Consider the following 25,871-nt stretch of genomic DNA (forward strand, 5'->3'; position numbering starts at 1 on the left):
CAGTAAGTAAAATAATGATCAAATTCTTGACTTCTTATGTTTTAGAATTGGGGTTCATGCACACATCAGAGACATGGGCACGGAGCCTGTACAGCAGTGCATGATGGCTCTATGGCTCCCTAGTATGGAGGGTTATATGAGAATCAGAAAATTGCATTAAACCTTATTAAAGGGATATTCCAATAGCAGCCAGTAAAATTAAACTAGTCGCGGTTTTCAAGATCTCTGCTTATAGTCATTGAATTGGAACCCTTATTGGTTACATCATGGGAATATAAATCTGTCCTGGTAATGTGATGGACACACATGTGCACAACTTATTACAAAACATAACTCTGATAACTGTATTGTAACTGTAATGAGTCCTGCACCTGTGTGTCCATCGCATGACCATCACAGACATCTTCATCCTCAGTAAATGAAGATTCCTATTCAATAACTGTAAGCAGTGATTTTGTAAACGGTAAGAAATTCATAGACAAAATATATTAGTAAGTTGGATACATTATTATTTCACATTAAAAAAAACTATACTTGCTGACACTTTTATATGGTTAAATATAAAGCTGGGGAGATGTCATACAGTGGGGGTCCTGATTTTGGAAGATAGTATTTTGTCCTATTACTGGGTGCTTTAAATTAGTCCATTAATCCAGTTAACCCCACAGGATACAAATTACTCTAAATGTTTATGTTATATACAAATACTTGTTATTTACATATGTATATGTTATATACAAATATAACATATAAACATAAATTAAGAAAATGCAAAGTGAATGAACAGAAGAGAAATCTAAATCAAATCAATATTTGGTGTGACCACCCTTTGCCTTCAAAACAGCATCAATTCTTCTAGGTACACTTGCACACAGTCTTTGAAGGAACTCGGCAAGAATGTTGTTCCAAACGTTTTGGAAAAATAACCACAGATCTTCTGTGAATGTAGGCTTCCACAAATCCTTCTGTCTCTTCATGTAATCCCAGAGAGACTCAATGAAGTTGAGATCAGGGTTCTGTGGGGGCCATATCATCACTTCCAGGGTCCCTTGTTCTTCTTTACGCTGAAGATAGTTCTTAATGATATTGGCTGTATGTTCTGGGTCGTTGTCCTGCTGCAGAATACATTTGGAGCTGATCAGATACCTCCCTGATGGTATTGCACGAAGTATCTGCCTGTATTTTTCAGCATTGAGGACACTATTAATCCTGACCAAATCCCCAACTCAATTTGCTGAAATGCAGCCCCAAACTTGCATGGAACCTCCACCACTCTTCACTCTTGCCTGCAGACACTCATTATTGTACTGCTCTCTAGCCCTCGGCGAACAAACTGCCTTCTGTGACAGCCAAATATTTAAAATGTTGACTTTTCAGTCCAGGGCACCTGCTGCCATTTTTCTGCACCCCAGTTCCTATGTTTTCCTGCATAGTTGAGTCGCTTGGCCTTGTTTCCCTGTCGAAGCTATGACTATTTTAACTGGTGTAGTGAGCATTTTTAACCCACAGGTGTTTTTTCATTAGAAATTAATGCGCAGTGGATGGTGCAATTTTACACTAATATGCCATTTTAGTGGACATTATGTTATGCCCAGTTTGTGCCAATGAACGCAAATACCCCATGTCATGGGGTTCGTTAGGTTAATACACGATCAACAGAGCCAGTGACGACAGGGTAACTCCAACAGGGTTTATTGCATCCAATGCTGACAGAACAAGTCGCGTTCAATGCAGGAACAACACACAGTCCACAAAATCAAGTAATCACAGGAACATCTTCAGAGTGCTGGCTTCAGCTTCAGCTCTCCTGAAGGTCTAAATCCAGAAGATCTCCATCCTCCCCAGGACAAGCCCTTATATACCCCTCAGGGGGAGGAACATCTTGGCAGTTTCTAGTCACCATCATTATAATGACTTTAGTTTGTATTTCTACTGTCTGTATGTGAGTTGTGGTAATTTGTGATATTATGTGTATTGCCACAGCCGGGACAAGGACACACGGGGGGAGATAATTGGATCACCTTTGTTTGCCTGTCTGCACCTGAGCTGAATATAACTGTGGTGCCTCCTGATGACCCCCTGTGGAGACTGGACAATGAGTTCACTTTATGTCCTGTGGACTTCACCTCTGACTCGTCTGATTGCCATAGGCTGGAGACACGATCTGTGGTACCTCATTACAGAATCATTCCTCTCTGTTGAGGGCTTACAATAACCCACGCAAAATGCACCATCTCAACCTCTCCCCTCATGTAATAAGTGAGCTGGCCATGTGGCCTACACAGGCCGCTGGCCACCTCACTCATAAGCCACTTATTACAGTTCAATAAGAACAGTCCACACGCTGTAAATAAAGTCCAGTGCACACGTATATCCGGGGCAAAGAGCAATGTCTGGAAACACCATCACAAGGTTAAAGAAATTTCTGCAAAAGTTCCCTGTCATCTGTTCATTTTGGAAGACCTGATCCGGTGGCTTCCAGGATAGTCCAGACCATGAGATGGAGTCTCTAGGGTCAGGAGGTTTCTTGGGACCTTTCATCCAGTTTACAGGTTTCTGCAGACTCTGTATGGTCCATCTAGACATTTTCCTCCACACTGCATCCCACCACAATATATTGGGTAATGCTGGCATACTGTCTGACCCATCACCCAGGCAAAGATCATACCAGAAAATACAGTCACTGTTCAGAATTTTAGTGAGTCCTGAGAATTTGGTGACAGAAGATGGGGAGATAGAAGTCAAACCGTTTTTAGAAAACAAGGGCCATGGGCATATTTGAAAAGGGTCTGAAGTCTCACCATCTTGAACGTCACCACTGCTGTTGGGACTAGTGTCTTGTTGTCCTTCGCAGACCTGCTCCTCCAATGCTCCTGCTGCCAACTTTGAACTCGCTGACACTCCAGTGGAATCCTCATCCATGTTGGAAGACTGTGTGCCTGGAGAGTCCATACTGACTGCAACATCCACAACATCATTGGACAAAGACAAATCAGAGTTCAAGGTAACAATACAGTTGGGTTCCTCAACCTCTTGGAAATCCTGGGGTGAAAGGGATGCAGGAAACACATCGCCAGGAGAAGCGCATACATCATTGCTCACTAGGGGGTCTGTTTTGTGTGACAACCTCAGTTGGGCTTTCAGAACTGGTACTGGTGATCTCAGTGCTAAAGGTTTCAGGAGGTCCAGTGCTACTTACATCTTTTGTGTCTTCATCATCCACACCAGTGATAGTTATATCTCCTGTATCTTCATCATCCACACCAGTGCTACTTATATCTCCCTAGTCTTCATCATCCACAGGATTTGTTTCTGTAGATATATAGACATCCTCTGTATGCATTCCTTCCCGTCTTGAATTAAGTTCAGAATCTTTTCCCTCTTCCTGATGCTCCCATGTCTTATGGTATAAGCTGCCCACAAACTTTATATCACTCACCTCAGGACACTCTGGAGCCTTCTCTGGAGATCTGTAGCCGTCAGAGCCTGGAGCAGCAGCACAATCCTTATAACACTGTGCTGGCCGTTCACACCATGTTTGCGGCACCTCTCGCTCCGCTGTTGCCATACACCAATTCCAGTACCAGAACTTATCATCCTTGGAGGCCAAACATCCCAGAACATCCATGGTCTCCTGGTACAACTCCCTAGCTCGCACAAGAACTTGTTCCTTCCTTGCCATAGTCAGAGCCTTATCCCAAGCCCAGCGTTCAATGTCTTCTGTAAACTTTGGTCCGAGACAGTCCATTGCCTCCTGGTAAAACACAATTGCTCTCCTCACGATAGACATCCCGGTGTGCAGACCTCTGTTCATCTCTCCTGCACTCTGTTGATCCCACTTCTGACACCAGTTGTCATGGGGTTCGTTAGGTTAATACACGATCAACAGAGCCAGTGACGACAGGGTAACTCCAACAGGATTTATTGCATCCAATGCTGACAGAACAAGTCGCGTTCAATGCAGGAACAACACACAGTCCACAAAATCAAGTAATCACAGGAACATCTTCAGAGTGCTGGCTTCAGCTCTCCTGAAGGTCTAAATCCAGAAGATCTCCATCCTCCCCAGGACAAGCCCTTATATACCCCTCAGGGGGAGGAACATCTTGGCAGTTTCTAGTCACCATCAGTATAATGACTTTAGTTTGTATTTCTACTGTCTGTATGTGAGTTGTGGTCGTTTGTGATATTATATTGCCACAGCCGGGACGAGGACACACGGGGGGAAATAATTGGATCACCTTTGTTTGCCTGTCTGCACCTGAGCTGAATATAACTGTGGTGCCTCCTGATGACCCCCTGTGGAGACTGGACAATGAGTTCACTTTATGTCTTGTGGACTTCACCTCTGACTCGTCTGATTGCCATAGGCTGGAGACACGACCTGTGGTACCTCATTACAGAATCATTCTTCTCTGAGGGCTCACAATAAACCACACAAAATGCACCATCACACCCCATAAACTGTTAAGCGGGTTCTCTCGGGTATGGGAATGCCATATATGTGGATGTAAACTGCTGTTTGGGCACACTATAGGGATGAGAGGGGAGGGAGCGCCATTTAGATTTTGGAGCGCGGATTTTGCTTGGTAATAGTTCTGTTTAAGGTTTTACTGGTATTTCAGTTTATAATGTGGGGGCATATGTAAGCTGTGCAGAGTCATAATACGGTGGTATATTAATGAGGTAAATAAATAATAATCCACAGATATGTGGTCAGTGTCGCACTGATAAATGGTGCCCAATCTTATCCCCCTTTTGGAACACACGCTTATTTTTTGCGGTACAATCTGTAATTTTCATTGGTACCATTTTAAGGTACTTGTGACTTTTTGATCACTTTTTATTCCTTTTTTTGGTAAGCAAGGTGATCAAAAAGACTTCTCCGAATAAGAGATGGGTGTAACTGTGTTTCACTGGTTTCTGCCAGTTCTGAGCTGATGGCATTGCAGGGCATCTTCCGATTTCTAAGGGAAGTAAGCATGATGTGTCTTTGATCTGCTTCACTAAGTTTCCTTGGCCGACCGCTGCGTCTACGGTCCTCAACGTTGCCCGTTTCTGTGTGCTTCTTCACAAGAGCTTGAACAGCACATCTTAAAACCCCAGTCTGCTTTGAAATCTTTGCCTGGGAGAGACATTGCTGATGCAGTATAACTACCTTGTGTCTTGTTGCTGCGCTCAGTCTTGCCATGGTAGACCTGTGACATAAAACTGTCTTCCACAGCCCCACCTTTGTAGCAGAGTTTGGCTGTTCCTCGCTCAGTTTTAAGCCTCCTACACAGCTGTTTCTGTTATAGTTAATGACTGTGTTTCAACCTACATATGAGAATGATGATCATTATCACCTGGTATAATTGGTTATTCATACAGTTTACTACCTAGTGTACCTAGAAGAATTACAGCTGTTTTGGAGACAGAGTGGTCACACCAAATATTGATTTGATTTAGATTTAGATTTATCTTCTAGTAAAAGAAGTAAAAACGCCCAGATGTACATACACAATACACGCCCACTTGTACATAACTTTAAACACGCCCAGTTGTACTTAAGAAAGCCTCATTTGCATAAATATAAAAATGGTCATAACTTGGCCAAAAATGCTTGTTTTTGAAAAAACAAAACGTTACTCTTATCTACATTGCAGCGCCGATCTGCTGCAATAGGAGATAGGGGTTGCAAAATCTGGTGACAGAGCCTCTTTAATGTAGAGAGTATACATGTTTTATTCATATGTTTGTGTTATTTGCAGCTGAATGATGAAATGAAGCAGTATATCTTGGATTTGTTTGAACGCTACGTTGATGGTGGCCTCAACTTTGTCACCAGAAAATGCATTCAAGCCATATCTCAAGTGGACATCAGTAAAGTAACTACACTGTGCTGTCTACTCGAATCACTGCTGCTTGGAAAAGGAGGACCAGACTTAAAAATGGTACATGTGCTTATGTCTACTACCACATAATATGATATGTGAAATAGTTCTATTACAATTATGTATTTATTAGAAATGTAATAACCATAAGTTTATTCTTTGCTGAACAGTTTTTCTTTCTTATTTTCGGCTTATCTTTTGTCATATATAGTAGTTATACATTATCAACATCACTCCTAAGGGTGAGTTCGCACGTAGCGTAAGTACTGCGGATTTTCTGCAACGGAATTCGTAGCCGAAAAAACGCAGAATAATGCAGTAGCAGCAAAGTGGTTGAGATTTGAACAAATCTCATCCACATGTTGCGGAAATGCTGAGTGGAAAAACTGCTCAGAAATTGACCTTCGGTGCGTTTTTTTAATCCGCAGCATGTTAATTGTATTTGCGTAATCGCTGCTTCTTTGTTGCGGGTTTTCCATATTTAATTCAATAGGGAGGTAAGACCCGCAAGAAATAGCAGACGTTGCATTTTGTACGGCTGAAAAGCGCGAGTGAGAAAAAAAAAATCTTATACTTACCCAGAATTTTGTGTTTCTTCGTCCAGACCGGCCTCCCGTGATGACGTTTCATCCCATGTGACTGCTGCAGCCAATCACATGCTGCAATGGTCACATGGGATGAAACATCATCCCAGGAGGCCGACCTGCAGAAGGTCAGGGCTTTTGTAAGTATGAAACTTTTTTTTTTCTATGTTCAGTTTTCCACAGCCGACATTCCGGCCAAAAAAACTGAACCACAATTTAGTGCGGTTTTTCGGCCGGAATTCCCTGTGTGCCCAGGACAGATACGCTGTGTGCTTTTATGCAGTGTATCCGCCCTGTGTGAACATAGCCTAAGAGTAAATGGCTGTATGGTATAGAGGCGTAATAGGGCACCCACTGTATGCCTCTAATTTCATATTCATACTCTGTCAGATGCCTTATTACAGAGCTATTCTCCCCTAAAAGCTGTAAGGAGCACCAGACATTGGCACATGGAGTGTATATGGCAGGAACATATTAGGGCTCTGCATGATACCCTAATATGAGTGAGTATTAACAAAATTAACTCATAAAGGGGAGACTAGTTTGTGTGTGTAGATTTTATATATCTTTCTTCCCATCACAAAATATATATATATATATATATATATATATATATATATATATATATATATATATATATATATATTTTGCCATTATTATTATTATTATTTTCAGGAACAGTCAAGACTAAATAGCATAGTCTGTCAGACATTTGTCTTCTGCTATGTTTGGTCTATTGGTGGGAATCTAACAGAAAACCATTGGGATGCTTTTGATACATTTGTCAGACAACAGTTTGAAGATAATCCGGAAGCCAAGGTAAGGGGTGGAATATGATCTCCTCCCTCTACAGTCATGTATTTGCCAAATAAAATCTTGGTTTATTTGTTATATTTTTAAATTATGGTATGCATTTTAATTTGGCCACTAGGTGTCAGTGTTCCATAATCTACAGAATATATCATTCTTAAACATCAAAGCAGATCTTTTTTTTTTTTTTTTGTATGAACTGTTTTTATTGTGCAGAGAACTATATTGACTTTTATGTAATTGCAACTATTTAGTTTCAGTCACACTAATAAATTTAAAGGCCATTTGTCTGAATAGCTAATTGTTATTATTACCAGGTCATATCACATATACAATTTGAAATCAGGTCATATTGTCACTTATACAATTTGAAATCCGGTCATATTGTCACATATACACTTTGAAGTACGGACATATTATCACATATTGAAGTTAATGAGAAAATGTTTTGATTTATATTATATGTGAGATACTAACAACATAGTCATTAAGATTCACAAAGCTATATATTTTACTTTCCTATGTTGAATTATAGGCTCTAAATTTTTACAGCCCTGTTTAACATTTTATAACATGCTGTTTTTATTCAATTAATTGCTAATGAATATTTGCAGACAACAATAGAACCCTATTAATATTTTGGTTGTCTTTGTTACTCTCCTTCTCCAGCTCCCGACCTCTGGTGACCTGTGGAGCGTCTATATGGATTATGACACCAAGCGCCTGGATCCTTGGGAGAGAATTATTCCTTCCTTTAAATATGACAGTAATGTGCCATTTTTTGAAATGCTGGTTCCAACAACTGATACAGTTCGCTATGGATATCTTATGGAAAAGCTACTGGCTGTGAGACACTCTGTTCTTTTTACTGGCACCACAGGTGTTGGCAAGGTGGGTGAAAATATGGTTTGGAACAGTTTATAACTGTTATGATTAATGGAAATATGATGCAAATCGTATTTTGTCATTTATCTTCATTATATTCACTCTGGTGAACAGTACATAGCAAAAGAATAATTCTCAACCTCCAGTGCAGGGACTGTCTGCTTACATGGTAGAGATGTCTACACATTACAAGCAGAATAATTGCAATCTCCTTGTCACATTACAGTCAGGGGCAGATTTAAGAGGGGGGCGATGGGGGGATTAGACCCCCCCTAACAATAGCACCGTAGAGGAGCGAGGAGGGGTGATTATATAGAGGGGTCTTGCCTGAGCGCTGATTTTTTAAGGGGACAGAAAGTTATTTAAGGACCTGAAATTTATTTAGAGGTCTTGTCTGGGGTCTGAATTTATTTAAGGGTCTGGCCCCCAGAGGTCTGAAGTAATTTAGGGACCTGATCTGGGGCCTAAAGTAATGTAGTGGTCTGGTGTGGGGTCTGAATTAATTCAGGTGTCTGTTCTGGGGTCTGAATTAGCCAATCCTGACCGCTTAACCGCTTAGATTCCGCAGTCAACAGCAGGGTTCCAATGGGTTGTCATGGCAGGCGGGGGGCCTAAGGAAGGTTTCCAGGTCTGCCATGTTACTAGGAGGATAAAAAAAGCACAATACACTGAGATACATAAGTATTGCAATGTACTGTGCAAGTGATCGCATGTTCAAGTCTTCTAGTGGGACAAAAACAAAACAAAACGTAGTTTATTAAACTTTTTAAAGTTTAAAGTGCTGTGAAAAAGTATTTGTCCCTTCTGCCTGTTTTTGCATATTTGTCACACTTAAATGTTTTAGATCACCAAACTTCTTTTAATATTAGTAAAAGATAACCCAAGTAAATACAAAATTCTATTTTTAAATGGAAGTATAATTTATAGAAGGAAAAATTCTGTTCAGCCCTACCTGGGCCTATGTAAAAACATATTGCCCCCTTAGCTACTAAATCAACCAGTTACCAAATTCAATTGCGTTACTGTGACTGACTAGAAAGTCTCAAAAAGCAGCACATGATGCCACGTTCTAAAGAGATTCAAATACAGATGCCAAACAAAGTCATTAAAATCTACCAGTCTGGAAAGGGTTACAATGCCATTGCTAAGGCTCTGGGATGCCAGTGAACCACAGTGTGAGCCATTATCCACAAATGGAGAAAACTTGGAACAGTGGTCAACTTTCCCAGGAGTTGACAGTCTACCAAAATTTCACCAATAGCGCATTGGCGACTCATCCAGGATGTCACAAGAGAACCCAGACGAACATCTAAAGAACTGCAGGACTCACTTGCCTCAGTTAAGGTCAATGTACACGATTCTACAATAAGAAAGACACTGGGGAAAAAATGGCATCCATGGGAGAGTTGCATGGTGCAAACCACTGCTGACCAAAATTAACACAAGGGCTCATCTTACATTTACTAAAAAGCATCTAGATGACCCCCAAGACCATCGGGATAATATTCTGTTGACTGATGAGTCGAAGGTGGAACTATTTTTTTTTATAATCTTTTATTTATTCGTTTTGATTTTAACATTGTATAAACAGGAAATAATATGTAAACAGAAAGCTCCTAGGCCATTAAGGAATTTAATGTAGAACGAGTGTGCACCTTTTGGAAGTTCGCCCAAGAGGACCAAATTTTAAGAAAAGTGTCATGCGTTCTGTTAGCCCAACTAGAAATTTCTTCAAATCTATAAATCTGGGCTACTTTAGACAGCCAAAGGTGGGTGGTTGCGTCTGGAGCAAATACAGCGGGATTAGAGTCTCTGATGCAGCAATAAGGTGAGTGGTCAAATTATATTTTGATGGCTTATATGACTTGGAAGGTTTCGACAATGCAATCATGTCAAAAGACCATGTTAGGTCAGTGTTTGTGATTTGCTTAATCGCATCGCCAACCAGATCCCAGAAGAGGGCTATAATGGGACAGGACCACCAGATATGGGTGTATGTACCACAATCGGTTTTACAACTGCAGCAGTTGTCAGACAGAGTCTGACATGTTGTGTCTATACAAGAACTCAGGAGTCCTATACCATCTAGATAGAAGTTTGTAATGATTCTCCTGTAAGCGAATACAGGTGCAGAAACCATGCGAGTGTTTGAGAATAGATGTAACTTCAATATCAGAGAAGGGGGAATTAATTTATTTTTCCCATTCAAGTAATTATTATACAAATAAGAAATCTTCTTAGTATTGGGAGTTCGTGCAAGTAATATCTTTTCAAAATCAGTTAGGTCTCTAAGTCGGGTATGAAGGGCCAGGAATTTAGAGCACACTATTCAAAACTGGTTGTAGTGAAGGAATGTCCGGTTTGTACCAGGAAGGAGATTCCGAAAAATATTTTCATCAGGTATGGTATGGGTGGACAAGACATCGCTAACAGAATGTACATGCAAAGCTTCCCACATTTCTGAATATTCAGTCGCGGCCGTTTTGGTGAGAACAGGAAGGGGACTCATTGGCGTACATGGTGCGGGAAAGGGCATTACGGAGGTACGTAGGGAATACCAAACTACGCAAATTCCTTTGACTAGAGGGTCAAATGATGGTGCTCTGAACAGTTTAGGGTCAGGTGACCAGAAGGTCTTGTGGAAAAAATCCCCCAACATGTATGTTGTCATGAGGGCCCTAATCTCATCCCTACAGGGTTTTTCCTGTTCTAGCCATCTATTGAGATGGATAGCACTATAATATAGGGACATGTCCCACCCCTCCCAGCCGGTTTTTTTTCTTATCAAGAGTGCGTGTGAAAGTCTGTGTTTCTTTGGTTCCAACCTAGATAAAATCCTTCTCAGGGACTGAAAAAAGACTGTGAGTTCTATAGGGACCAATTGTGATATGTATAATATCTTAGGCACAACATATGTTTTTAGTAGGTTTTTTCTACCCATCCAGGATAGGAGAGGAAAGTCATATTCCTTTGTTAACTTGGTGACCTCAGATATAAGGGGTGTGTAATTTAAGTGAAATAACTCAGAGCAATTATTAGACAGGTTTATTCCCAGGTATTTAATAGCGTGTCGAAATGCTTGACCTTTTGGAAGAGGAATCAAGCAACGGGTTTAAGACCACGTTGAGATCACCTCCCATAATTACACTGGCCTTCTGCAAAAAGCTGTAAGTCATCCAGTACTTTAATAAGCCAGGGGATCTGGTGAGAGTTTGGTACATATATATTAGCCAAAGTATATGTGGCAGATGCTAATGGGCCTTTCAAAAAGTGGACCCTGCCCTCGGCGTCAGAATTACATTGCCGTAACTGAAAAGGTACAGAATCATTTATTATGGTAGTAACACCCTAAGAAGCTGAGGATGGATGACAGCTATGAAACCATTTTGCTGAATAGCGACGAGGTATCTGTGGTAAAAACTACAATAGGAGAAGGGCTGGGAGGATAAGTTGAGAGTATAAGGATCTCTAGCAAAGGTATATGTAAAAAAAAGGACAATAGGCATGTGTCTAAAACGTAGGTACTCAACATCTATACTGTGGATTAGTTAGTATGAATGTACTATTACTATTAAGTGCTTTTAATAAGGGCAAAAATGTGTATACCTACACAGACAATAATGTGTGTCAGTGTTGGGGGGAAGGAGAAGTTCCTGATCAGAGTTACATGTGTATAGCGACCCATAGATAGATACAATACAATTCAGCAGGAGCCTATCATCTAGTCTATTACATAAATAAGTATTTTCAAATACAAAATACAACAATTCTTAATGGTTAATACATAAGTATAAAGTGAGGAAGGAACAGAAGTAGTGAGGAACAAATGGTTAATAAACCATTAGAAGCTTCTAAGAAGCTATAGAGAGGCCCATTAGTTGTCTAGGTGTGGGCTGACACACAGTCTAGAGCTGACTTAGCCAGTGCAGAGCTTGTTAGATGTTTTCTATAACCTATGCCTCCAGTGTGAAAGCATAGAAGTAAACAACTTATGAACATAATAGAGAGAAAAATGAACATAGTCAGCAATCATAAGGACCACTAAGAACACAGCATAGAAGGTGGAACTTTTTGAAAGACAGGGGTCCTGCTACATCTGACGTAAAGCTAACAACGCATTCCACCATAAGAACATCATACCATCAGTCAAACATGGTGGTGGTTGTTTGATGGTCTGGGGCTGCTTTGCTTGTGCGGAACTGGGACACCTTGTCATAATTGATGAAACCATGAATTCTGCTCTTTACCAGAAAATCCTGAAGGAGAATGTCCTGAAGGAGAATGTCCGCTTGATACTTTGTGACCAAAAGCTTAAGCGCAGTTGGGTTATGCAGCAGGTCACTGATTTGAAGCACACAAGCAAGTCCACCTGTGAATTACTCAAAAGAAACAAAATTAAGTAATTGGAATGGCCGAGTCAAAGTCCTGACTTGAATCCCATTGAGATGCTGTGGCAAGACCTTAAACGGGCAGTTCATGTTCGAAAACCCTTCAATGTAGCCGAATTAAAACAATTCTTCATAGACTCATTGCAAGTTTTGCAAACGTTTGATTGCAGTTGCTACTGCCAAGGGTAGTGACATAGGTTTTGTAACTCTTTAGCCCTACTAAATGAAATGATGATCAGAAACATCTATATGACAAATTGCGAAAAATATCAGAAATTGCGTAAGGGATAAAAACTCTTTTCCCATTGTTTTCTGAAATAATATAAACAATAAAAAAATTAACATAGTTGGTATCACCGCAACTATAATAATCCGAACTATTACAATATAACGTTATTTATTTTGCTGTTTTTTCGTAACCTCACCTCCCCAAATAATGGAATAAAAAGTTATTAAAAAGACATATGTACCACAAAATAGTGCCAATAAAAACTACAGCTCATCTGCAACAAACAAGTTCTCACATAGCTCCATTGATATGAAAATAAAAACGTTATGGGTCTCAAAATATGGATTGTTTATGTTTTGTAAAAGTAATAAAACATAAAAAAGCTATACATTTGGCATCACCATATTTGTATTGACCCACAGAATAAAGTTAACGTCATTTTTACAACTCTGTGAACACTGTAAAAACGAAACCCCCCAAATATGTAAAATTACAACTCGCCAGCAAAAAAGAAAAAAGCCCCCATGCGGCTATGTTGACAGAAAAATAGTTCTTGGAACGCAGGGAAGAAAAAACTAAAATTAAAAAATGAAAACCTCCTGCGACAGGAAGGGTTTAATTTAGCGGTCTGGTCTCGGGTCTGAATTAAATGGGGAGTCTTGTCTGGGGTCTTAATTTAGGAGTCCAGACGCTGATGATGTGTTGCTGGAGTGAGGGGCTAAACATGTCTGGGAAGCAAACTCTGCAGTCTTTGGGAGAAGTCTTCATGGCGGTCTGGGTTGAATGGAAAAGAAAAGGAAAGTGGACAACTCCAAACCAAAAAGACGCCACCTGTGAGTCACTGGATTTAATTGTTATTTATTCTGTCTGTATCTGGTCAGTACTGTATACACATGTATAGTCTGCAGCGTGATAATACTCTGCAGACTACTGTGTATAACTGATATCTGACCACTTTATGGTCACTGTATGTTGGTATTATTGATTATATTAGTCTTTGTATAGTGGCAGCATACAACTGTCCCTGAATAAAATAGTGAGTGTAGGCTTGTCTTGTATTAGGTGTTTCTGTGTTTCAGAGAGTAGCGAGGGACATGACCAAACAAAGCAAAATTGCCCTCTCTCCATTTTTTAATCCTGGATCCTCACCCTAAGGCCCCATGCACACGACCATAAATTCAGCTGTTCAGTTCTATTAGCTGCGGACACCTTTCCGTATCGCTATGGATGGATGTCCGTGCCGTAGAACTGTTCCGGGAATTATGGAGCATGTCCGTTTTTTCGTGTTTTATGGGCCGTGCTCCCATGCTTTGTATGGCAGCACGGGCCGAAAATGCGGGTGGCCGTCAGCAGCCGATTGTGCCCGCAATCGTGGGCCGCGATTACGGGCATGGCCATGTGCATGGGGCCTAATACAGTGGATATATTCTGCAAATTTCAAATGCGATTTTCACTACTATTTGCTGGCTTGTGAGAGGGGTCTATCTTTTTTTTTTTTCCAATGTATAACAATTGTGAAAATAAAATTAATTTATACCTCTGCCCAGTTCTAAATTCGCCACTCAAGGATTTGATAAAGCTTTACTTTTACACTTTATAGCTGTGTTGGGACACATGCCTGTCTTCCCTGGAGTCATCCTGGGTGTGCAAATGCTTGTGGTATGTCATCAGGTGTTACCAATATGTCTGCAGACTGATGATTGACAGCTTTTATCACACTATAAGTAAGGGTATGTTCACACGGGCTATTTTCTGCTATTTTTCGGCCCGTAAATGTCCCGAAAAACGGCTGAAAAATCGGAAGCAGAACGCCTACAAACATCTGCCCATTGAGTTCAATGGGAAATACGGCTCTCTGTTTCGAAGTGGCGTTCTTTTACGCCTCATTTTCAAATAACGGCGCTTAAAAAGACGCCCCGTAAAAAGAAGTGCATGTCACTTCTTGAGCCGTTTTTGGAGCCATTTTTCATTGACTCCATAGAAAAACAGCTTAAAAAACGTCCGTAAAAAACACAGCGAAAAATGCTACTTTGATTAAAAAACGGCTGAAAATCAAGAGCTGTTTTCCCTTGAAAACAGCTCAGTATTTCCAGACGTTTTTAGCTTAGCGTGTGAACATAGCTTAAGGTTCTTCGGCATTGTCACCCTCTTCCAGCTATGCCTGAAGCTATGTAACTCCCCAATTCATTAGAAAGTGTAACAAATAAATAAATTGCAATTTCACCGTAACGTGTGAATATATGTTAATGTTTTTGTCTCCAACCTGCAGCTCTTCAGCTGTAGTAAGTTAACTTTCACAACATCTGGGGAGCCACATGTTACAGACCAATGACCAATGGTAAAACCCTATTTTCTGACTAGTGCATTGAAAGTTTAAGTAATTCCCTTATATTTACAAAATATTCTTTATTTACACATATGTGGGTTATTTTTTAGTCTGTGGTAGCTCGAGGATTGTTGAACAGAATACAAGAAGAAGCGGGATATGTTTCTGTGTATATAAACTTCTCAGCACAGACTTCCTCTGCACGAACACAGGAAATAATAGAGTCAAAATTGGAAAAGAAGCGGAAAACCATTCTGGGTATGTAATCTTTAATTCATGTAATTGGGTTTATTGTAAGACTAATAAGGCAATGTGATTTCATATGGTGAAGTATATAACATTGGTTGCTTATTTGTCCACTTATTAAAAACCTCTTAGTTAGGTCTGTGGTTTAATTCTATTTTTATTCTTTGCATATGAAATGTCAGAAAGCCTTAAAGTAAAGAAATTTCAATAAATTCTAGCACCCGCAGCAGATGCTTAACTGAACTGAGTCTTTACCATAGACGGTACATTATGTAACATAACTAGATTATAATGGTCATTTACATACCTTACTGGGCCACTTGATGGTGCCACAGGACAGGCTTGCTTATGGAGACACACAAACTTTTTTATTATTGGTTATTATATTATTGCTTAATTTATAATATATTTGCTTAGGTATTTCTCAATTTATTGAATTCAAATGAAAAATGTTAAATTTTTTTTTTAACTTTGTGAACATTTTCAATAGCAGCTAAGCCTTATGTAATGCATGAACTTTTTGAAATATGCAATGTAGTTTAGGCGGCAGCAGCAGCACACTTGACTCTCTAGTTGTTGTATATATAGGGTTAATACCTAGAATCAATCTGTGCCTAATACTTTTTGATCTGTATTTACACAGGCGCTCCTGGTAATAAGAGAGTCATCATATTTGTTGATGATTTAAATATGCCAAAACTAGATCGATATGGATCTCAACCTCCCATTGAATTGCTGCGTCAGTACCAAGATTTTAAAGGATTTTATGATCGAGAAAAGATGTTTTGGAAAGAAATTCAGGTATTACATTTAATTTTAAACATTTGTAATTAATTTCTGTTAATACATTAATCTACAAGCAAGCAATTATTTTTTTCTAAATATGATTATGTTTTTAACTTCCGAAGAATAAAAATGTAAAGGAGAAATCCATCTTAAAACAATCTTCTTATAAGTGACATATCCGAAAATGGGGGACTGATCTTTCACTTCTGCATATACGAAGTCTTTCCCTTCACATTGTAACACACGCTGTACTTTCTCTTTATTCACGTTGTAGATATCAAAATAATTAATAAACATGGTTTATCTGGACCCATTTTATGTCAACGGAGGAATATAGGTATAAAGGATCTGCCAGGCACAGCTTCGGGGTTAACTCCCTTAATTAATCAGTCAGCACCTGAATCTACATCCCTGAGACTGACTCCAGCTTCCACCACTCAGGCTGGCAGGCTTAGGAGTGGGAGAGCCTATCGCAGCCTGGCCAGACTCAGCTAGCTCCCGCCCTCTGTCTATTTATACCTGCATTTCCTGTTCCTCCTTGCTTGTTATTCTTTTTCGTGTGGTTTCCTGGCCCAGCTGTAGCTCCTTCTATTTTGTTCCTGCTCCATACAGACCCTGGCTTACTGACTACTCTTCTGCTCTTCGTTTGGTACCTCGCACACTCCTGGCTTGACTCAGCTCGTTCACCACTCTGGTTGCTCACGGTGTTGCCGTGGGCAACTGCCCCTTTCCCTTGCTTGTATTCCCTTGTATGTTTGTCGTGCACTTACTGAGTGCAGGGACCGCCGCCCAGTTGTACCCCGTCGCCTAGGGCGGGTCGTTGCAAGTAGGCAGGGACAGAGTGGCGGGTAGATTAGGGCTCACTTGTCCGTTTCCCTACCCCCCGGTCATTACATAATAACAAGCCCATACCTAGTCTACCCTGGTCCCTGACACCACTATGGACCCCCGTGAGACCCTGGCTCATCAAATGCAGGGTCTCTCCCTACAGGTCCAGGCCCTGGCTCAGAGGGTCAACCAGCCTGATGCTACCTTGGTAGTTCCCCTCACCGCACCTCTTGAACCCCACCTCAAGTTGCCCGACCGGTTCTCAGGGGACCGGAGGGCTTTTCTCTCCTTTCGGGAGAGTTGTAGGCTTTACTTTCGTTTAAAGCCTCATTCCTCAGGTTCTGAGAGCCAGCGGGTGGGTATAATTATGTCCCGGCTCCAGGAAGGGCCCCAAGAGTGGGCCTTCTCCTTGGCTCCTGACGCCCCTGAACTTTCCTCCGTTGATTGTTTCTTTTCTGCTCTCTGACTTATTTATGACGAGACTGACAGGACTGCCTTTGCCGAGAGTCAGCTGGTGACCTTACGTCAGGGTAAGAGACCTGTTGAGGAGTATTGCTCTGACTTTAGGAAGTGGTGCGTAGCTTCTCGGTGGAATGACCCTGCCTTAAGGTGCCAGTTTAGGTTGGGTCTGTCGAATGCCCTGAAAGACCTGCTAGTTAGCTATCCCTCTTCTGACTCCCTAGACCAGGCTATGGCTTTAGCGGTACGACTTGACCGACGTCTCAGGAAACGACAACATGAACGTTTATGTGTTTTCTCCTCTGACTCCCCCATGATGCCTCCCGAGGTCCCGTTGCTTCGTTCCTCCAGGAAAGACTCAGAGATACCTATGCAACTCGGGGCCTCCGTGTCCCCCCAACAACGTAGAGAATTCCGCAGGAAGAATGGTCTCTGCTTCTACTGTGGGGATGACAAGCATCAAGTGAACAACTGTCCTAAGCGTAAGAATGCAGCCAGAGAACTTCCGCGCCTAAGTGATCATCGGGGAGGTCACTTGGGCGCACAGGTATTTCCAGTAAATAGGAAACGTACTAAGATCTTGCTTCCCTTTCAGGTCTCTTTTGGTGGTAGGTCTGCTACCGGCAGTGCCTTCGTGGATTCAGAGTCCTCTACTAATATTATGTCTGTGGAATTTGCTATGTCTCTTGCTATGCCTCTGATTGATTTGCCTAAACCTGTCCCGGTAGTGGGTATCGACTCCTCTTGCTAAGGGTTATTTTACACAGCATACCCCTGTTTTTGAACTCCTTGTTGGCTCCATGCATTTGGAGCAATGCTCTGTACTGTTGATGCAGGGATTATCGTACGATTTGGTTCTATGCCTTCCCTGGTTGCAGTTGCATAATCCCACGTTTGACTGGAATACTGGGGAGCTAACCAAATGGGGTAATGAATGTTGTACGTCATGTTTTTCTGTTAATTCTATTTCTCCCCCTGAGGAGGCGAATACGCTACCCGAGTTTGTTCAGGACTTCGCTGATGTTTTCTCTAGGGAGGCCTCCGAAGTGTTACCTCCTCATAGAGAATACGATTGCGCTATCGAACTGGTACCAGGAGCTAAGCTTCCTAAGGATAGGATATTTAATCTTTCTTGTCCCGAACGTGAAGCCATGAGAGAGTATATCCAGGAATCCCTGGCCAAGGGTTACATTCGTCCCTCTTCTTCTCCGGTAGGTGCTGGCTTCTTCTTCGTGGGGAAGAAGGATGGTGGTCTTAGGCCATGCATTGACTACCGTAGCCTGAATAAGGTCACGGTAAGGAACCAGTATCCCCTTCCTTTGATTCCTGATCTCTTTAATCAGGGTCAGGGGGCCCAATGGTTCTCTAAATTGGATCTACGGGGGGCGTATAACCTTATTCGCATCAAAGAGGGGGATGAGTGGAAGACTGCGTTTAACACGCCCGAAGGCCATTTCGAATACCTCGTCATGCCCTTTGGGTTGTGTAATGCCCCTGCGGTCTTCCAGAATTTCATAAATGAGATTTTGAGAAATTACCTGGGGATATTTCTTGTAGTGTACCTTGATGACATACTGGTGTTTTCCAAGGACTGGTCCTCCCACATTGAGCATGTCAGGAAGGTGCTCCAGGTCCTTCGGGAAAACAAACTGTTTGCCAAAACCGAAAAATGTGTGTTTGGGGTACAGGAGATACCATTTTTGGGTCAAATCCTCACTCCTCATGAATTCCGCATGGACCCCGCCAAGGTTCAGGCTGTGGCGGAATGGGTCCAACCTGCCTCCCTGAAGGCGTTACAGTGTTTTTTGGGGTTCGCTAATTATTACAGGAGATTTATTGCTAACTTCTCGGTCATCGCTAAGCCTCTTACGGACCTCACTCGCAAAGGTGCTGATCTCCTCCACTGGCCTCCTGAGGCTGTCCAGGCTTTTGAGGTCCTTAAGAAGTGCTTTATCTCGGCCCCGGTGCTGGTTCAGCCCAACCAAATGGAGCCATTTATCGTGGAAGTTGACACATCTGAGGTGGGAGTGGGGGCTGTCTTGTCCCAGGGTACCAGGTCCCTCACCCATCTCCGCCCCTGTGCCTACTTCTCCAGGAAGTTTTCGCCAACTGAGAGTAACTATGATATTGGCAACCGCGAACTCTTAGCCATTAAATGGGCATTTGAAGAGTGGCGCCACTTCCTGGAGGGGGCTAGACACCAGGTAACGGTCCTTACCGACCACAAGAATCTGGTTTTCCTAGAATCTGCCCGGAGGCTAAACCCGAGACAAGCTCGATGGGCGTTATTTTTTACCAGATTCAATTTTTTGGTTACCTATAGGGCTGGGTCTAAAAATATTAAGGCTGATGCACTGTCACGTAGCTTCATGGCCAGCCCTCCTTCGGAGGAAGATCCTGCTTGTATTTTGCCTCCAGGTATAATCATTTCCTCGATCGATTCTGATTTAGTCTCTGAAATTGCTGCTGCTCAAGGTTCAGCTCCCGGGAACCTTCCTGAGAACAAGCTGTTTGTTCCCCTGCAATTCCGGCTAAGGGTACTTAGGGAAAATCATGACTCCGCACTATCTGGTCATCCAGGCATCCTGGGTACCAAACACCTCATTACCAGAAATTATTGGTGGCCTGGGTTGCCTAAAGACGTTAAGGCCTACGTCGCCGCTTGTGAGGTTTGTGCTAGGTCCAAGACTCCCAGGTCCCGACCAGCGGGCTTACTGTGTTCGTTGCCCATTCCCCAGAGACCTTGGACACATATCTCCATGGATTTTATCACCGATTTGCCTCCATCCCAAGGCAAGTCGGTGGTGTGGGTGGTGGTAGACCGCTTCAGTAAGATGTGCCACTTTGTGCCCCTCAAGAAACTACCCAATGCCAAGACGTTGGCTACCTTGTTTGTCAAACACATCCTGCGTTTCCATGGGGTCCCTGTCAATATTGTTTCGGACAGAGGGGTACAATTTGTTTCATTGTTTTGGAGATCTGTCCTTCTCCTCTGCCTTCCATCCTGAAACCAATGGTCAAACGGAGAGGACTAATCAATCTCTAGAACAATACTTAAGGTGTTTTGTCTCTGACTGTCAATATGATTGGGTCTCATTCATTCCCCTCGCCGAATTTTCCCTTAATAACCGGGTCAGTAACTCGTCAGGGGTCTCTCCCTTTTTCTGTAATTTTGGGTTTAATCCACGGTTCTCCTCTGTTTCACCTGGTAGTTCCAACAATCCCGAGGTAGAGGTCGTTCATCGGGAACTGTGCACAGTCTGGGCCCAGGTTCAGAAGAACCTAGAGGCGTCCCAGAGCGTACAAAAAACTCAGGCTGATAGAAAATGTTCTGCTAACCCCCTGTTTATGGTCGGGGATCTGGTGTGGTTGTCGTCTAGGAACTTGCGTCTCAAGGTTCCGTCCAAGAAGTTTGCTCCCCGGTTTATTGGGCCGTATAAGGTCATTGAGGTCCTCAATCCTGTCTCCTTCCGGCTGGAGTTACCCCCGTATTTTCGTATACACGACGTGTTTCATGCCTCCCTCCTTAAACGCTGCTCCCCGTCCTTGGCTTCCTCGAGGAGACCTCCTGTTCCCGTCCTCACCCCTGAGGGGGTGGAATTCGAGGTGGCCAGGATTGTGGACAGCAAGATGGTCCAAGGCTCCCTCCAGTACCTGGTCCATTGGAGAGGTTACGGGCCCGAGGAGAGGACTTGGGTACCCGCCCGGGATGTTCACGCTGGGGTATTGGTCAGGAGGTTCCACCTGCGTTTCCCCAGTAAGCCAGGTCCACTTAGAAAGGGTCCGGTGGCCCCTCATAAAAGGGGGGGTACTGTAAAGGATCTGCCAGGCACAGCTTCGGGGTTAACTCCCTTAATTAATCAGTCAGCACCTGAATCTACATCCCTGAGACTGACTCCAGCTTCCACCACTCAGGCTGGCAGGCTTAGGAGTGAGAGAGCCTATCGCAGCCTGGCCAGACTCAGCTAGCTCCCGCCCTCTGTCTATTTATACCTGCATTTCCTGTTCCTCCTTGCTTGTTATTCTTTTTCGTGTCGTTTCCTGGCCCAGCTACAGCTCCTTCTATTTTGTTCCTGCTCCATACAGACCCTGGCTTACTGACTACTCTTCTGCTCTTCGTTTGGTACCTCGCACACTCCTGGCTTGACTCGGCTCGTTCACCACTCTGGTTGCTCACGGTGTTGCCGTGGGCAACTGCCCCTTTCCCTTGCTTGTATTCCCTTGTATGTTTGTCATGCACTTACTGAGTGCAGGGACCGCCGCCCAGTTGTACCCCGTCGTCTAGGGCGGGTCGTTGCAAGTAGGCAGGGACAGAGTGGCGGGTAGATTAGGGCTCACTTGTCCGTTTCCCTACCCCCCGGTCATTACAATAGGTCTATTCTCTCTTCACGATTAATTATTTTTGCCTCTTTGAACATTCGAACATTGAACTATTTCGATTTATGTTTCTGAGTACCTGAGTGTCCCTTCTTTTCTTACCCCTTTTTCTCCCCTTCCCCTCTCTTTCTCCCTCCTCTTAGATTACCCAGTACATAGATTAGGGCTTTCCTTAACCCCCTCTTTTTTTCTCTTCTTACGGTTTATGTGCATTGATTGAAATACATTTTCTTTTAGCATAGTCCGGATATTTTGTTGTTACATTATTATATACGTCTTTTTTTCATTTCCTGAAACACTGTTTCCGTTATTTTTTTTCTCTGTTTATTTCTCCTTTCCCATTTTTGTCCCTTGCTTATCCTTGCTCATACCAGGACTTGTTAGGTTATAGTTTATAAAACCTTACATAAAGAATTTAAAAAGAAAACTAATAGGACCCATGCATGATACTTTCTGTAACTATATAAAACATGGTTGCAAAGGTGCACTTATCCTTTAAACATTTACCTGTCTTTAACTAGCAGAGATAAATGGTTGACCATGGTAAGAAGAACAGCAAGGGTTAAAGGTAGGGAGTGTGGGGATTGTGTAGGTCCTAAGAAGGAGAGGGACCAGAAATGACATTCGTCCTAGAGTAAATATGACCAGTAAGGTAGAGAATTGATGTAGAAATTTAGGAGGCCAGATGTCATTCAGGAATCAATAAAAGACTTGACAAGCAACAGTGATGAGGGTTAAATTAATATGTCCCAGTCTGGTATCAATTGAAATTGGATGATTCTATTGACACTGACAAGTGACAAGGTTTTGTTCTGTATCAATATCCGTTATAGAACTCAGACACATTTTATATTTGAAAAATTGTGTTGACTCTGACAAGTAATCTTAAATGGAAGGTGAGTTATATGTGAAATTTTTTTTTTTTCTTTGAATGAATGTAACTATCACATCCACTACTGGACATATGTTTTTATGTTTTTTTCCTGACTGCAGTGGAGAATTTAAAGTGTTTTATTTCTCATCTCATATTTCATTCATTATTTACTATTTTCTAATGTATTATTAAATGACTACAAAGTATAGTTTCACAGTTTTCTCAGCTTCCTATCACAAATTCCTCTTAGTAACTACACTTTCACAAAACTTTTGATGTCATAGAGACATGTCAAAAGTTTAAATCGGTGGGGTCTGGGTGCCGAGATCCCCACTGAAGTGGGGGAGACAAAGAGGCACAAGCGGTCAGCCAAGCACATTGCCCCTTCCGCTGCTATTGTCTCTCTTCGTCAGTTGAAGATGGGCTCATAGACCCCAACCAATCAAAACTTCTCACATGTCTCTATGAGATATCAAAAGTTTTGTGAGTGTGCGGTCACTCTTTAAGGCTGCAATGACATGTCACGGACATGTTGCTTTTTTTTTCTGCGCGGTTTCAAAAATCTCGTCAAAAAACGCAAATTGACTGCGACTTGTGAACAGAACCAGAGTAATTGAAAACAAGTGGCTGAGCAATTTTCTGACATATCCTACTGCTGACACTTGCCTCATGAACAAGGCGATTGCTACCATCTTGTCATTGAAGATGTTTTGCTAAAAGTGTATATGAGCAGCATTTCACCTGCTAAAAAAAATACATACAATTCACAGTTGTGAATACTTGGCTACCTATATTTTCCCAGCCAACTATTGTAGTCCCTTATTCTGTAAAGTCTTCAACTGTTATACACTTGCTTAGCATGTCAAGCTATAGATATCCATGATTAAGAACAAAGCACACCCTTTTAAAGGTTTCCTGAGATACAACGGCTGATAAAATCATAAAAATGTAATATAACATAGTACTCTAACATGAGTCTTTATATATGCCAAGAGTTCTTATTTTGCGGAGTTGCTTCAAATTCTTCAATTTTTGCATGTTGAAGTGGGAAGACACAGATGGACAGATTTGTGGAATTTCTAAGTAGATCTAGGGTGTTAGGATCCGTGACACTTAGATGTAGCTAGCTTGAATGATTCCTATAGTAAATAAGAACGTATTGCCCATTGCTTCATACATTTTATACATTTCCACTAAGAGCAACATCATAAGAAGTTTAACAGGATTTCTTTGCCAGTACTGTGGTATTATTGGACTTTCACCATAGCACATACTACAGAATCACTCTATAGTTCTGATTACAACCTCTTTATTAAATGTCTTTAGAGCAAATAATATGGTATTATGTGTAGTGCATAAAGTGTTCATTTAGGCAGGTTATGTTATGTGGTGCTATATATATAATACAGACATAGGAATATCTGTCACCTAATGTCCATGTCCAGTGACTACGGAGTGCATGGTCATCCATGGACGAGAGTGGCCCGGTTTGTAATAATGGATAAAAGCATACTTTTTTCAAAATTGTTTTGTAACCTGTTTAGAAAAAAATAATAATATTTGTTCTGTCTGCATCCTTACCTTCTTGTAACCCATAATGACCCATTTAATGTTTTTTTTATCTAAAAAAATATATTTTTTATATCCATTTCCCTTTCTGGTCAATAGGTTTCACAGCTGGAAACAATGTTACGCAGACTGGTTATTTTGCTAAAGATATTGAAAGACATTGTATTTCCATTTTGTGGATACATTCTAATGTGCATATCATTTCATAGTTTTGGCAGCTCAGTTCTGTATCTCACTGTCCTTTGTGATTCAAATTGTGCATGATGTTATTTTCTTCTCCCTCAGGATGTAACTATCGCAGCTGCTTGTGCTCCTCCAGGTGGGGGTCGGAATCCCGTAACTCCGCGCTTTATACGACACTTCAGCATGTTGTGCCTGCCAACACCCTCCGAGCACAGCCTTAAACAGATTTTTCAGGTCAGTGACTCCTTCAACACAACCAGGAAAGAAGTTACGTCAATTTTATGTACTCTGACAAGCTTCAATAAGATTTGATTTTTCTTAACTCAAAAGAGAAAACATTTTATTCTATGCTGAACCTTAGCACCTCTAGTAGAAGAGTCATAAAAGGCAATTTGCCTAGTGCATGTAGGGTAATCTCACGGCACACATATAAAAAATTTCCTTTACTTAAAACGTTATTATTTTTCTTTTTCTAAAAATGTCCTACAGCCTTATATATATTCCCTCCCCACCCTATTGCGCATCAAAATACTGCGGTCATATGGTAAAAAGTGTGCAAAATAGATTGTTTTCTATAGGCAATAATAATTTAACTTTTTAATGTGAAGGTTAACTTTTGCCTGCATTGTGGAGCAATGAAAAATACATCTATTTTTTTTTATGCACATACAGTGAAGGAAATAAGTATTTGATCCCTTGCTGATTTTGTAAGTTTGCCCACTGTCAAAGACATGAACAGTCTAGAATTTTTAGGCTATGTTAATTTTACCAGTGAGAGATAGATTATATAAAAAAAAAAAACAATAAATCACATTGTCAAAATTATATATATTTATTTGCATTGTGCACAGAGAAATAAGTATTTGATCCCTTTGGCAAACAAGACTTAATACTTGGTGGCAAAACCCTTGTTGGCAAGCACAGCAGTCAGACGTTTTTTGTAGTTGATGATGAGGTTTGCACACATGTTAGATGGAATTTTGGCCCACTCCTCTTTGCAGATCATCTGTAAATCATTAAGATTTCGAGGCTGTCGCTTGGCAACTCGGATCTTCAGCTCCCTCCATAAGTTTTCGATGGGATTAAGGTCTGGAGACTGTCTAGCCCACTCCATGACCTTAATGTGCTTCTTTTTGAGCCACTCCTTTGTTGCCTTGGCTGTATGTTTCGGGTCATTGTCGTGCTGGAAGACCCAGCCACGAGCCATTTTTAATGTCCTGGTGGAGGGAAGGAGGTTGTCACTCAGGATTTGACGGTACATGGCTCCATCCATTCTCCCATTGATGCGGTGAAGTAGTCCTGTGCCCTTAGCAGAGAAACACCCCCAAAACATAATGTTTCCACCTCCATGCTTGACAGTGGGGATGGTGTTCTTTGGGTCATAGGCAGCATTTCTCTTCTTCCAAACACGGCGAGTTGAGTTAATTCCAAAGAGCTCAATTTTAGTCTCATCT

The 25,871-nt window shown here is 41.7% G+C and overlaps 1 protein-coding gene across 1 annotated transcript in view; it reads left to right on the forward strand.

Moving 5' to 3' along the window:
• The window catches only part of DNAH6 (dynein axonemal heavy chain 6), a 371,264-nt gene that overhangs the window by 150,145 nt on the left and 195,248 nt on the right, over positions 1–25,871 (forward strand). The window contains exons 36-41 of the mRNA XM_075861785.1: positions 5,751–5,933; positions 7,133–7,276; positions 7,937–8,158; positions 15,206–15,353; positions 15,985–16,142; positions 24,520–24,651. Coding sequence (XP_075717900.1) covers positions 5,751–5,933; positions 7,133–7,276; positions 7,937–8,158; positions 15,206–15,353; positions 15,985–16,142; positions 24,520–24,651 — 987 coding nt within the window. The remainder of the gene's footprint in view (positions 1–5,750; positions 5,934–7,132; positions 7,277–7,936; positions 8,159–15,205; positions 15,354–15,984; positions 16,143–24,519; positions 24,652–25,871) is intronic.

The sequence above is a fragment of the Rhinoderma darwinii genome, chromosome 1, assembly GCF_050947455.1.
Source record: "Rhinoderma darwinii isolate aRhiDar2 chromosome 1, aRhiDar2.hap1, whole genome shotgun sequence".
Lineage (NCBI taxonomy): Eukaryota > Metazoa > Chordata > Amphibia > Anura > Rhinodermatidae > Rhinoderma > Rhinoderma darwinii.